Consider the following 15303-nt stretch of genomic DNA (forward strand, 5'->3'; position numbering starts at 1 on the left):
GTATAAATATTAGATCTATGAGTAGGCTGGTGGTATTTAAGTACCTAGAGTTGAGTAAAAAACTCTCAGAATTATTTAGGATATTCACTAGTTTTTAATTAAGAGTAATTTTCATCATAATATATGAGTTGTGAAAAATTCTTTTACTTTTCAGGATAGGTGAATCCTAATAGAACACTTACATAGAGTCTTCCTATAAAAAATTATCTCGGCATACGAGCCCATAGTAAATTTAAAATGTTAGATTTATTCATGAGCATAAATCTTTATTTTAAGCCATAGGCAGATTATCGGTTAGGAACTTATCAATACTTTTAAACCATATCCAAACTACTAAATGCAGTTTACCTCGAGTAAATTGTGTTATAGTTATTCATATTTTCTCTAGCCACAACCAGTATTTTACTTTGGAATTTCAGATAAGACTAGTCCATATAGATCTTAAATAAACCTGAATCAAATAATTAATTGATAACTTTTTAATCCAAACACAATAACATCCAGTGCGTATGTGTGATAAAGTAGTTTGCATTTAATATAGAAGGAAAACTTAGCCTTAAAAATAAAGAGTGACAACAACCTTTAGTTATTTTTATTATACTGGAAGTGTTTTAACTTGGTTTTATTAAATAATTTTCCCAACAAATAATTGTCTATAGACTAGACACTTGACCCCGCGATCCCGCGGGTCATTTTTTTTGCATAAAAAATATTAAAACAAATAAAAATTTAAAAATCTTGGGTTTTTCTACAAAGTTATACCCAAGAAACTTGGGTTTGGCTACAACACCTGACCTAAGAGTAATATTTATAATATTAATAATAAAATTAAACTTGCCCAAGTTTAAGTGAGCCTGGCTGCAACACCGAACCCAAGAATATTGGATGTGGGTCTAGATATAAGGTTGTGTCATAAAAGTATGATAATTAAATAGATTGATTAAAAAAAATCAACAGAAAAGAAAAAACTAATGAAGAAAAAGAAAAAAAATTGAATTAATTGGGTTAACCCTTTAAATCAGGTTATCCCGTAAAACCTGAGATTCACATCATGAAAGTTTGATAACTAAATAGAAAAACAAATGACGGGTTTACCTAGAATTAACTGGGTTAACCCATCAAACCAAGTTAACCCGTCAAGCCCGGGACACGTTTCATGAAAAATATGAAAGTCTGATAATTAAATAGAAAGAAAATTAACTTTAACAAACTAAATTAAATGAAAAAAATAACTTGTCAAATCAGGCTAACCCATCAAACCCGAGATCCGTATGATGAAAATTTGATAACTAAAAAAAAAAAATAACATTAACAAACTAAATCAAACAAAAAACAATTCATTAAAAAAAAATTTAAAAGAAAAAAAAGGAAAAAAATAGTTATATAATATAATATAATACAATATAATAATATTTATAATTATAATTATAATATAATAATTATAATAATATAATATATTAATAAGTAAATATATTAGTAAAAGGCGTGACATGCCCGCGCGATGCCGCGGGCTTGTGGCATGCTTGTGCATTATTGTGTATTTGTGAAAAAAATCATATAAAAAAAAATTGTTACCATCTATAATATTTTAAAGGAAAAAACTACAAAGCTATATTCTCAATCAGCTCAATATTAAAAAAAAAAACTAAATCGACAAAAACAATTATAAAAAAAAAACAAAAAAAATGAAAAAAAGAAAATGACAATTTTGGAAGAAAAAAAAGCAAAAAGCAAATAATAAAAAAATGAAAAAAAAACATGTGGGGAAAGTTAAAGCTAAATTTTCAACAAACTAAATATTAAAATCATTTAAAAAAATATTATAGCAATTTATAGTGTTTTGTGAGGAAATATACAACTATAATTCTCAACCAGCTCAATATTAAAAAAAAATCAATAAAGATAATTTTGACAAATATAAAAAAATAAAACGAAAGGAAAAAAAATATTCATGGAAACACTATAACAATCTATAGTGTTTCATGAGAAAATTTACAGTTGTAATTTTTAACCAGCTCAATATAAAAAAAACAATAAAAACAACAAAGACCATTTATAAAAAAAAACATAACAAAAAAAGCATATGAGAAAATACTGTAGCAATCAACAATGTTTTAAGGAAAAAAGCTAAATTGTTAACCGGTTTAGTATGAAAAAAAATAAATTTGATAAAAACATATTTGGAAAACACTGTAGCAAGGCTAAAATCATGTGGGAAAACACTGTAGCAATCTACAGTGTTTTAAATAACTACAAAGTTAAATTCTCAATCAGCTTAATATTAAAAAAATAAAATCGACAAAGATAATTCTGAAAAAAAAAAGTTATTTAATAAAAAACTATGTAGAGAAACACTGCAGCAATCTAGTGTTTTAAAGAAAAAAAATAAAAAACTACATTATCAATCAGCTCAATAGTAAAAAAAAATAAAATCAACAAAAATAATTATGAAAAAAAAATATAAAGAAGAAAGATAATTTTGGGAAAAATTAAAAAAAAAAACAAAAACAAAACATGGGGAAAGCTAAAGCTAAAGCTAAATTCTCAACCAACTCAATATTAAAAAAATAAATTCGACAAAGATAATTTAAAAAAAAAAACATGTGGGGGAAACACTGCAAACAAACAAAAACCATGTAAGGGAAACGCTGTAGCAATCAATAGTGTTTTTTTTTTTTTCTTAAAAAAGCTACAAAGCTAAGTTCTCAACCAGCTCAATATAAAATAAAAAAAAAACTGACAAAGACTATTTAAAAAAAAAGTCAATTTTGGAAAAAAAATGAAAAAAAAAACATGTAAAAAAAAAGAAACAAAAGCGAGAAAAAAAAACACGCGGGGAAAACTATAGTGTTTTAAAGAAAAAACTAAAATTTCAACCAGTTCAATAGCCAAAAAAATAAAATCAACAAAAATAATTCTAAAAAAAAAAAAAAAAACGTAAAAAATATCAATTTTGGAATAAAAGAAAAACATGTGGGGAAAGATAAAACTATATTATCAGCCAACTCAATATTGAAAAAATAAATTCCATAAAGATAATTTTTTTAAAAAATATGTGGGGAAACACTGCAGCAAAACAAAAACCATGTAAGGGAAACACTGTAGCAATCCATATTTTTTTTTTTTTTAAAAAAAAAAAACTACAAAGCTAAATTCTCAACTAACTTAATATAAAAAAATAAAATCTACAAAGACCATTTTGAAAAAAAAAAAAAGAATAAATAAATCATAAAAAGAAAAAAAAAATGTATGAGAACATTATAGCAATCCACAATGTTTTAAAGAAAAAAAACTATATAGTTAAATTTTCAACCAGCTCAATATTTAAAAAAATTAGTAAATATAATTTTGAAAAAAATTAAAAAAAAGAAGTCAATTTTGGGTAAAAAAAAAACATGTAAAAAAAATGAAGAAGAAACAAAAGTGGGGAAAAAAAAAGCCCCCAAAAAAAAACAAAAAAAAAAGGCTACAGAAAAAAAAAGAAAAAAAACGGAAAAAAAAACTACTATAGAAGAGAAAAAAATAATATTATAATATAATAATATAATTATAATTATAATAATTATTATTATATTACATATAATTAAAAGGCGTGGGGAAGCTACAGTACTTTCCAACGCCTTTTAGAGTTTTTTAATATATTATTATTTGATGCTTTAACTCCAATCACAATGAGGGAATCATTCACGATGCAAATAATAAATGATGCCACTTTCGACGCCGACGAGGATCCATATAATATAATATTACTAAACATTATTTAAATAATAGAGTTTAATTTTTCAATAGAAGAAACCTAGAGAATCAATCCAGCAACAGACAAAACGAAACTCTAAAATTGGAAAAACAGATGGGTTCTTCCTTTTATTTTTTCAAAATTTTTTTCAAAATTTTCCCATTTCAAAACTCCAATGCTTTAACTTTAACTTAACAGTTAACATCATTTTTCTTAAATCCGCGGGCTGTGATTGTTCGAGTACTTAACGACCGTTTGCCACTGTGGTTGTGAGGGAAATTGATAGTTAGTCACAAATATTAATATTTAGTTAAATAAAAAAAAGAGTTTTATTTTGTGGGATCCATCATAAATTGCAACTGTACTTCAAGCTTATCAAAAGCATAATTTCTATGCTTTGCAAACAGCAGCCGAGCCTTCACTTTTCACGTCATAATAACGAGTGAATTAATTCACTTTCCACACAGTGAAGAGATGGAGACTTCATTAATTTACTTTTTTCTATTCACATAAATAAGTGGAGAGGTCTTCATTGTTCTGAGCTGGACAGGTTCCAAATCAAATTTAAATATATTAGATTGGATTTGACTTATTAAAATAAAAAAAAAACTCAATAAAATTTTTTAGATATCATTTTTATTTAAAAAAATAGTGCTTAACATGACACAACATAATTACATTAGAATAATATTTTATAATAACATAGCATTTGCAAAATTTAATTGTAATCCTAATTTTATTCCTGATGATATTTTATATAATATTGTTGCACGATCTAGAAGTCATGAAAACTGTAATTTTTATCGGATGAAATTCATACGTAATGGAATTGTAAATAGTTTAATAAAACAATAAAAAAATACTTTATATAAAGTATTGTTTATTTCATGATGTAATAATAGTAGTAGTTAAATCAACAATATTTCAATTAAAAACCATCAATATTAATATATGTTTTTTTTAGTTATTTTATAACATTAATTTGAAAAGCATTCTTAACCAAACACATCAAACTATTTTTTGTTTAATCTCAATTTCATTCACAGTTTTAATCAAACATATATTTTTCAAACCAATCTCAATTAAAAATATTTTTTATAAAACAACTTTTTTGCAAATCACAACCACAAAATCTATCACAATACCAAACACACGGGTTTAAGAGTGTTTGGAAAAAATAATAGTTGTTGTTTTTTAAAGTGTTTTTTTATTTAAAAATAAATTAAAATAATATGTATTTTTTAAAATTTATTTTTAACATTAATACATCAAAACAATTTAAAAATATCAAAATATATTAATTTAAATTAAAAAAAACTTAAAATTTTAAAAAACCTTCGATTGAAATATTATCCCAAACCAATACTTACAGAGCTATAGTTATTTAAAAGATGGCAGTAAGCATATATATATAATTTAATAATATTCCAGAAAGAGTGGCAAATAAGTAAATTAAGGGAGAGATTTGAGTGAAAGATTGGCCTGACAAAAAAAAACTAGTTATTAACTCAATGACTAAGTCGGCAAGCCAATAATATGACCGGAATAATTCGGCTAGGTCAAACAATAATTTATTTTATTTATTTGATTAAAGTGTTCTTTGATAAATAAAACATTAATGTTCTTACTCGATTACAGAGGAAGACGAAATAAATTGAACATGTTGCTAATTAATGCTAATTGGGTCACTTGCTTTTTACACGTTATATCAAACTTTTTTTTTTTATATAAATTTTAAAATTTTATTTTACTTCAAAATATTTTTAAATTATTTTAATAAATTAATATTAAAAATAAAAATTAAAAAGTAAACGAGTAGAAAGATTTTTAATTGACCGAGCACGGCTAAAAGAGAGACTGTTTCTTTGAGTGTCTCTCTGTACTGTAGGACTAAGAGTCTAAGACTTGACAGTTTGACTAGATACACACGCGTACTAAATTGAAGAGTGCATGAACCATAACCTTCCACGTTCATAATCAATGCTGATAGGGCTAGCGCGTAATATTTGTCATTAAATGATTGGTCCACGTTCAAGCCATTCCTTTCATTGGTCAACATCATGCCTTGTCTATCTAGATAAATACGAAATGTGCAATGATTATTTCTTGAATTATTTTTTATTAAAAATATATAGAAACAGCATCTTTAAAAATAAAAAGACAGCAATTAATAGGAAACTTTGTGTCCACAGATGAAACCTTGCCAAGATTCAAAGATTCTCACTTTGGAAAATTCTAGAAAAAATATTTTTAGTCACAAAAAAACCTGATAAAGATGAATTTCTGCATTTGTTTGTATTTTCCCCTTTAATTCATTAAACAAGTAATAAATATTATAATAACAACAAAAGAGTGAGTGATGCTGTCGACCTTCCTGGGAAACTGTAGAGCAGCATGCACCCTTGCATGGGCAGTAGAGCTGGCCTTGGCGGGCGGCCTTGCTGACAGAGCTAGCTGGGGTATTATTGAGCCGAAACCATGTGAATATAAGTTATACAATATAACTCTCCATGCAAGTTGACTTTGATTGTTTATTCTATGTTTTAAAAATATTTTTAAAAAAATTTAATTTTTTTATTTTCTTACTAACTTCTAATTAATATATTTTCAGTGTTTTAAATTATTTTGATGTGCTGATGTCAAAAATAATTTTTTAAAAATAAAAATACAATTGACATGTATTTTGATATTAAAAGTTATTTTAAAAGCAATCACAACTATATTGTCAAACAAGCTTTTTAAAAAATTCGTTGTGGTTCTTAGGTGCAAGATTTTTTTTTTTAATCAACATGAATAAGTTTCATCCAAATTATTCACGCTCTTTTAGTCTTTACATTCTATAAGTGTGTTTGTTTTTAAGATAGCTTTTATAATTGTGATTTAAAAAAAATAAGTTTTAAAAAAATACGATTATCTGTTGTTAATTGGATTTAGATACATGTTTGGTAAAAATTATGGTTGAAGTTTATGTATAGTAAAAACATGTATAAAATGTTTGATAGTTATGTTTAAGAGTGTGGTTCTAGTTGCTTTTCAAATTGCTTTTTACTTGGAAATGCATTAAAATGATAGTTTTTATTTTTAAAAAAATTATTTTTGATATCAACGCATCAAAATGATCTGAAAATACAAAAAAAATTAATTTAAAGTAAAGAAAAAATAAAACAATTTCAATTATTTTTAAAAGCGTTTTTGAAACGCAAAAACAAACAAGGTTTATGAATTTTTACCAAACTCTCTTAAAAAAATGTAAAATTGCATTTTAAAACTCAATTTTTTAAAACAGTATAAAATACAGTTTGGTTTGTTACCAAACACCTTGCTGTGTTTGTTTCACTGTAAACGCAAAAGCTAGCGGAAAACAAACACAACTTATACACACACACACACACACACACACACACACACACTTGTGTAAAAAATACCACATTGTGGTTTTTATTGGATACATAATTTAATTTATTGAATTTTATGTTTTCTTTTTAGTTTAAACCATTTTATAAAACTTGAAAAAACTTCATTGAATCTAAGCTTACGGATGATAGTCGTTTAGATAAGGGTGTTATCTCTCAAAAACCCTTCAATGCCAAAATCAGTTTAGGGATTTTAGGTAGTGATAATGTAAAGACAATACGTAGAGAGAGTACAATATTTTTTTCTCTGTCTTATGTTAAAAGAGTCCTCTTACTCTTGCTAAAACCTGACATTTTATATGCGAAAAAACATGAAAAAATCTATATAACATCCATAACAAAAACATTTTCAGCACTTCAAGGTGATAACCTTATTCCTCTATTATATCTTCATATAGAGTTGTAGATTTGTAGCTTGTAATAATAAAAGGAGATTAATAAGAGAGAGAGAAGAAGGAGAACTCAGTTGGGTTGAGTGTGAGTCTCAGTTGGTCTAAGGCCCAACCGAGTTCACCTGATCTTCATCTTCTTCATTTTTTTTTTATCAATGCCCCCCAAGTAAATTGTAAAAAAAAAACTACCTTATCAAAAATCCATATGCAGGGAAGAAATAAATAAAGATGATATATACAAGAAATGGTGTGAACTAACTAGGAAAGCTAGTTATGTTATGGTTGAAATTTATGGGAATAAAGCCTAAGACCATGTTAGGAATCATAGAATATCTTTCACATTGGTGTGTACGTGATAATACTGGAGAATTTTGGTCCATCATGATGATAATAATTATCTAAGGAATCTTGTTACATCTCTTCACCATTTTACTTAGGCATTCTAGAATCACTTTAATGGTTGTCAGTAAAATCACTACTATAAATAGCCATTACTTCTCTAGTTCAGCATAACAATCTTCTTTCCTTTGAATTACTTGTTGTGAACCTTTATGTGTGAAGATCGAGGTGAGGAATCGTGCTCTTATTTTCTTGATTTTAAATATGTCTAGCTGGATTGCAAAAAAAAAAAAAAAAACTTTTGGTAAAGGAGATTCTATAGCTGTGCTTCTACTAATAGGGGTGGGTGAGTTAATCCTTCTTATCATATTAGTGGGAGTAGAGGCAGTAGATCTTCTCATAGAGTATATTAGTCCTTTACACCTACATCTAACTCACCTCAACCATATGATCCATATAAGAGCATTGTAACTAGTAATGCTATTACTTAGCTAACATTTAACACGAGGGCAAGGTATCATGCTAGGAATCCACTTCCTCGTGAAATAATAAATAAACCATTAGAGACAACAACTAGAGATTTTGAGATCATGGAATCTATGTGCATGTTTAAGATTGAGTATTTCCTTTTCTAATCTAGTTTGTTAGAGATATATTTTTCTACGATAATTTATATATGAGTCAGTTCCACCTAAATAGATGGGTGACTATAGCATCTTTTAACAAATATCTAAGACTTAAAAGGCTAAAATCCTATTGTTGACCTATTTAAATATTACTATAGTTTCGTCTAGTTCTTCTTAAGCTAAAAAAGTATGACATGGTTTTACTTTTTTTCTTTTAAGGGAAGAATACAAGATCCCTTGAAAGATATTTTTCAAGGCAAATCACTGCTAGTAAAACCTTGGAGGAGTGAGTCCAAATAAGGAGAATAAGTTCTAAAATCTTGTTGATAACTGTCAATGTTATCTTATTTGGTTGGCCGAAGGGTATTCTCTAGACAATAATATATATGGTACAAAAAATATGTTGTCATTTTCCTTGTATTATGTGCAATATAGCTATTATACTGATATTTATCTATCTTGTTTATAGACGGACCCTAGTCTTTAAGACAATTAAAGAATAAGAAAAAACAAGCTATAAATTCCTCGCCGTTATTATCATCATCCTCTAAAGAGGCGGAAAATGAAGAGTCTTAGGAAAGAGAATCTCAAGAGAAGGAAGAGACTACAAAAGAATTTGATGTAGAGGTAATTGGCAAAATTCAACAGGAGAGTGGGGATATGAATGCTAATATTTTGACATGGAAATAGTTGGAAGTAGGTCCCCTAGTAAGATTCTAACACCTTTGAGAAGAGATATACACCAATAGGGATAGCTTCCATAGTTAGAGATAATCCTTTAATTATTGATAATCGTGGCTAAAATACATATTATTGCTAGAATAACTCAGTTTCCTTGAGATATTTAACAGTTTAGAGGAGATAGCACGTCCAATCTAATGACTAGTAACTTGAATGACACTCTTTATGTGAGTAAAAAAACATTGATCTCTTATCATTATTTTTTATTATTTTATCATTATTAACAAAAAAAAAGAATTTTTAAAGTCAAGTATTAGTTCTTTGAAGATACAAAGGATAACATGAGTAGATAATCAATTCTTTGATAAAGAATTATCGGGAAACAATTACCACTTGCAAGGAAAAACAAGCTCAATCAGAGGAGAATTTTTGTTAATTGCAATCAACATATTACTCCTTGCATATTAAAAAAATATACTTAATATACAGAGCTTACAGCTCTTCATGCTGCTGTAATAGAATCCAAACAAGTATATATATATATAAAGAATTGAAGAGTTTTGGAAAAATATTGTGAATGTGGTGACTCAGTTGAGCCAAGGCCTAACCGAGTTCACCTCATCTTCATTTTCTTCTTTAATTTTTTTTTTAAATCTTTATCACCATCATAATATTCTTTGATTGAAATTCAATTCTTCTTCAATCTATTTTTAAGTTGATTAATTTATCCAAATTAATATGTTAACAATAAAATTTATTTCCCATATCCATATATAATAATAATAATAATAGTAATAATAATAATAAAAGCAAGTCCAATTATCTGCACAAGTGCTCCCATTATATACACTAAATATAAAAAACTAACTGTTTTTTCAAGAATCATATGAAACAAAGATACTATTCGTTGTTTTGAAGTCAACGGTCTTCATATGAAGTCTCCTCCTTGCTTCCTAGAGTGCACGATATTTCCTATAAAAAATAAGCTCCAATAATAATATCTTTAAGTCATCGCCATCCTATTACATTGTTTTGAATAATTGACTCCCCGTTCCCCAAGTAACATGTCGTCCTCTCATTCGCCCACGTGTCCTTAGGCGGTTTGTAGGACCCACCAGTTATCATCTTACTCTATCATGTCTTTACACCCACAGAGCCCTGTCCAAAATAAATAACCATGATCCAAGAAGCAGCTCTTGCCCAACGCCATCTATCCACGTGTCTACACGTGTTCTTGCATTTCTAACGTCGAATGTAGCCGTCATCACAGGTGCTTAGAAGCTTGATCTTTCAACACGTGTCCAGCAAGACTTTCTAGTCACTCCCCCTCCTATATAAGGACAAACTCAATCGTAGTTCTCTCAAGTTTCAACCCAGCACAAAGAAAAGGAAGAAAACCCATCCAAAACAGAAGAGTAAACACAGAGGATCCTCCTTTCTGTTTTTCACTTCAAATGATTCAAAAATTTGACCAAACTGTTCGCCGGATTCTCACATTTCCGGCGGTTCATCCTTGTGAAGCCATCTCCCCGGCAACCCTTCTCAATTCTTTAATCAATCTCTCTCAAAACATATGCAATTACCAATCAAATTTGTTTGCTACACAAAGGAAAAATGCCCGCCAAACCATTCGACAAATCGGTCTTCTTCTTCTATTTTTCGAGGAAACAAGGGACCGCAGATTGGCTCTTTCTGATTCGGTTGTTCTTTGCTTCTCCGAGCTCCACCTTGCCTTTCAGAAGGTCCAGTTCTTGTTGGAAGATTGCACGCGTGAAGGTGCAAAACTATGGATTCTAATCAAGTTTCAAATAGTTTCCACGCAGTTTCGAGCACTAATTCGAGCAATTGCGACAGCTCTTGATGTTTTGCCATTGAGTTTGATTGATGTTGGTGGTGAAGTGAAGGAGTTGGTAGAATTAGTAGGAAAGCAAGCACGCAACGCCAAAGTTGAGGTAGACCCTGAAGATGAATGGGCATTGAAACAAGTGTTCTCGATATTAGATCATTTTGAGAAGGGAACCGAGCCTGATTCCAGCTTTATGAAACGGGTTCTTGATCATCTAGAGATTAGAAACTGGAATGACTGTAACAAGGAAATCAAGTTCTTGGAAGAACAAATTGGTTTTCAGTGCTCAGATTGTAATGAAAGAGAGGTCCCATTTCTAAGCAGCTTGTTGGGGTTAATGAGCTACTGCAGGGGAGTGATTTTTGAGACCTGGAATCATCGCAACAATGATAGAAGCGATGCAAGGCACGGCATTGAGGCCCCTAGTTGCATAAATACTGAAGATTTTCGATGCCCCATTTCACTTGAGCTGATGACTGATCCGGTAACTGTATCAACCGGGCAGACTTATGATCGGTCTTCGATTCAAAGATGGCTCAAAGCTGGAAATATGACCTGTCCCAAAACAGGCGAGAGGCTGACAAGCACAGAGTTAGTCCCCAACACCACTCTCCGGAAGCTAATCCAACAGTGCTGCACCGATGTAGGCATTTGTGCATCCAATTCAGGAAGCCAAGGTCGAGACATAGCCGGGACCATCTCTCCAGGTAGTCCTGCAGCAGCAGAGGAAATGAAATTCCTCTCGAGGTTTCTTGCAAGAAGGCTAGTTTTCGGTTCAAGGGAGCAGAAAACAAAGGCTGCTTATGAAATTCGGTTGCTTGCAAAATCAAACATTTTTAATCGATCTTGTTTGATTGAAGCAGGCACAATCTTACCTCTCATTAACCTTTTATCTTCTTCTTTTGAACACTATGCTCAAGAGATTGCTATCTCAGCTCTATTGAAGCTCTCAAAGCATACTTGTGGTAAGAAAGAGATCATTGAGAGCGGTGGGTTGCAGCCGATTCTTGCAGTTCTTCAAAGGGGATTGAGTTTGGAAGCAAAGCAACTGGCAGCCGCCACAATCTTTTACCTTGCCTCAGTGAAGGCATATCGGAAACTGATTGGAGAAACACCTGAAGTAGTTCCGACCCTCGTGGAACTGATCAAAGATGGGACCACTTGTGGCAAAAAGAATGGAGTTGTGGCGATTTTCGGGCTACTTCTACACTCAGGGAACCACCAAAGGGTGCTTGCATCCGGTACCATTCCATTGTTGATGGATATTTTGTCTTCCTCAGATAACGATGAACTTATAGCAGATTCAGTAGCAGTTCTTGCAGCCATGGCCGAAAGTATTGACGGGACATTAGCAATCCTGCAAACTTCGGCTTTATCTACAATCCCAAGGATCTTGCAATCTTCGCCATCTAGAGCTGCCCGTGAGTATTGCGTTACTGTTCTGCTAAGTTTGTGCAAAAACGGTGGTGCAGAAGCGATTGCGATTTTAGCCAAGGACCATTCTCTCATGAGTTCTCTATATTCACTTCTATCAGATGGGACTCCTCATGGTAGCAGCAAGGCTCGTGCTCTGATAAAAACTCTACATAAATTTCATGAAACAAGCTCTTCAGGAAGGATTGCTTCAGCAGTTCCATGTGAACGACCAGTTCATGTGTGGTAACTCTTGTTCATCCTAGATTCTATTCCTATATTTTTTTACTGTAAATACATCATACATACATTACAAAGCGAGGATAATATTTTCTTCCTCCTTGAATTTTATGCAATTTGCTCAGTTTTTGTAAGGCGAGGATAATATTTTCTTCCTCCTTGAATTTTATGCAATTTGCTCAGTTTTTGTAAGGGCTAATTGCTGTATCCGCTGAATATTGCTCAGTAATTAGATACCATATACATGCAGGTGTCTTTGATTTTTTATTATTTTTTTTGTAATACTAAATAAGATGGCGTGAGAGTGATATACGTTTTCTAGCAATCAAATTCAATATTTTATTTGCCTATGGCGTTTATGCTTGGTTTGTCTCATGGATGGTTTTAGTTGCGGATATTATGCATTGCAAAGTGGTTTTTTTATTATCAGCAAAATTTGATTTTTGCTATACACAAGTAAGTTCAAAAATATCTTTCAATAAATAAAAAATAAATACACAAGATTTATAAAACAAAATTGAAAACCAACATGTTTTCTACCACAATTATAAAAATAAATTCTCACTCTAGATCTTGAACCCGCGACAATTAGGTTCCCACTCATGACTTGATGGACTCAGTTGCGACTTTAATTTGTTATTAAATGATTAAAAATATATATTAATATGCTTTACTGATTATATATATAATTTTCATTAAAATACTTTGGAATAATATTTATTGACAAACTATAGATACAACAGATGTGTTTAGTATTGCAGTAGCTGCTGTGGTTGTAATTTTTAAAAAAATTATTTTATAAAAAGTACTTTTAGTTGAGGTTGGTTTGAAAAAATATATATTTGGTTAAAACTGTAGTTGAAATTGAGGTTGAACAAAAAGTAGTTTAATGTGTTTGGTTAAGAATGCTTTTCAAATTGAGGTTATATATATATATATATGATTTTTAATTTAAATATGGTAAATTTAACTATTGCTATTACATCATGAAATAAATAATACTTTATATAAAATATTTTTTATTGTTCCATTAAACTATTTACAATTCCATCACGTATAAAATACATCTGACAAGGACTACAGTTTCCATAAATTTCTTAAGAGCGCAACAACATCAGGTAAAATATAATCAGAAACAAAATTAGGATTGTGATCAAATTCTGTAAATGCTACGTCATCAAGTGATCTCCATCTAATTTATATAGTGTCATTAAATAATATTTAACACTATTTTTTCAAATAAAATACAATTATATATATTATTGGGTCGAACCAGTTCAATGCATTTTTATTTTTGAATCGGATCGGTTTGGCCGGAATAGCGGAGCATGATTGGTAAATTCTCAGCATAAGAAGCAGCAAAGAGCTGCTTCTTGTAAACCTGCACACCCTCATAAAGGATGGGTCCTATAAAAAAAAATTGTGGCTTTTGCTTATAACCAAACAACAAAAACTGTAGCTGCGTGTGAACCTCACCTGCAACTATAATACCAAACAACCACTTACTTTCCTTTCTATCACTATTACATCATTGTCTATCATTAAGTTAATTACTTTTATGAAAATATCTTAGCCATGAACATTTCTTTAACCACTTATTTGCTTGGTATTGCGGTAGCTATTGTGGTTGTAATTCGAAAAAAAATTATTTTATAAAAAGTACTTTTAGTTGAGATTGGTTTGAAAAAATATATGTTTGGTTAAAACTGTTGTTGAAATTCTGGTTGAACAAAAAGTAGTTTAATGTGTTTAGTTAAGAATGCTTTTGAAATTGAGGTTATAAAATCCTATATATATATAGGATTTAACAAGATGTTTTTCTAATTTTGTTTTCTTTTTCATTTTTTTTCTTTTGTTTTCTTTCTTTTTATTTCAATTCAATCCCCTTTACTTTTAATTTCTTAATTGTTTTTTCTTTGCTCTTTTATCAAAGTTCTTATGGCTTGCAATTTGATTCTTCAAATCAATTTTATGATTTTTGTTCTTTCAATGATAATAGTGATTTCAATTTGGTCTCTTTTCTTTTGATTTCTTATTGTTTTCCTTGATCTTTTTGTCAAAGTTTTTATAGTTTCAATTATATCCTTCAAATCAAGATAATGGTTTTTATTTTTTCAACAATAATAACAATAATAATTGTAATAATAATCATGCTAATATATATATATATATATATATATGGTTTTTAATTTAAATATTATAGATTTAATTATTGCTATTACATCATGAAATAAATAATACTTTATATAAAATAGTTTTTATTGTTCCATTAAACTATTTACAATTCCATCACGTATGAAATACATCCGACAAGGACTACAGTTTTCACAAATTTTTTAAGAGCACAACAACATCAGGTAAAGTATAATCAGGAACAAAATTAGGATTGTGATCAAATTCTGAAAATATTACGTCATCAAGTGATCTCTATCTAATTTATATAGTGTCATTGAATAATATTTAACACTATTTTTTCAAATAAAATACAATTAAAATTAATATATATATATATATATATATATTTTTTTTTTTTTGTTGGGTCGAACTGGTTCAATGCATTTTTAGCTTTGAACCAGATCGGTTCGGCCAGAACAATGAAGCATGATTGGTAAATTCT

At 29.4% G+C, this 15303-nt stretch overlaps 1 protein-coding gene across 1 annotated transcript; it reads left to right on the forward strand.

Moving 5' to 3' along the window:
* Positions 1-10540: 10540 nt before the first annotated feature.
* LOC118051999 (U-box domain-containing protein 19) lies at positions 10541-13037 on the forward strand. Its single transcript, XM_035062805.2, has 2 exons — positions 10541-12763; positions 12822-13037. Exon 1 carries the CDS (start codon positions 10642-10644, stop codon positions 12694-12696), a length of 2055 nt encoding a protein of 684 aa, XP_034918696.1. The 5' UTR covers positions 10541-10641; the 3' UTR covers positions 12697-12763; positions 12822-13037.
* The last annotated feature ends 2266 nt before the right edge of the window (positions 13038-15303 follow it).

This window comes from Populus alba, chromosome 15 (genome assembly GCF_005239225.2).
Source record: "Populus alba chromosome 15, ASM523922v2, whole genome shotgun sequence".
Classification (NCBI taxonomy): Eukaryota; Viridiplantae; Streptophyta; class Magnoliopsida; order Malpighiales; family Salicaceae; genus Populus; species Populus alba.

Coding starts and splice junctions, on each gene's coding strand:
- LOC118051999 (XM_035062805.2), top strand. CDS start 10,642: ATGATTCAAAAATTTGACCAAACTGTTCGCCGGATTCTCACATTTCCG.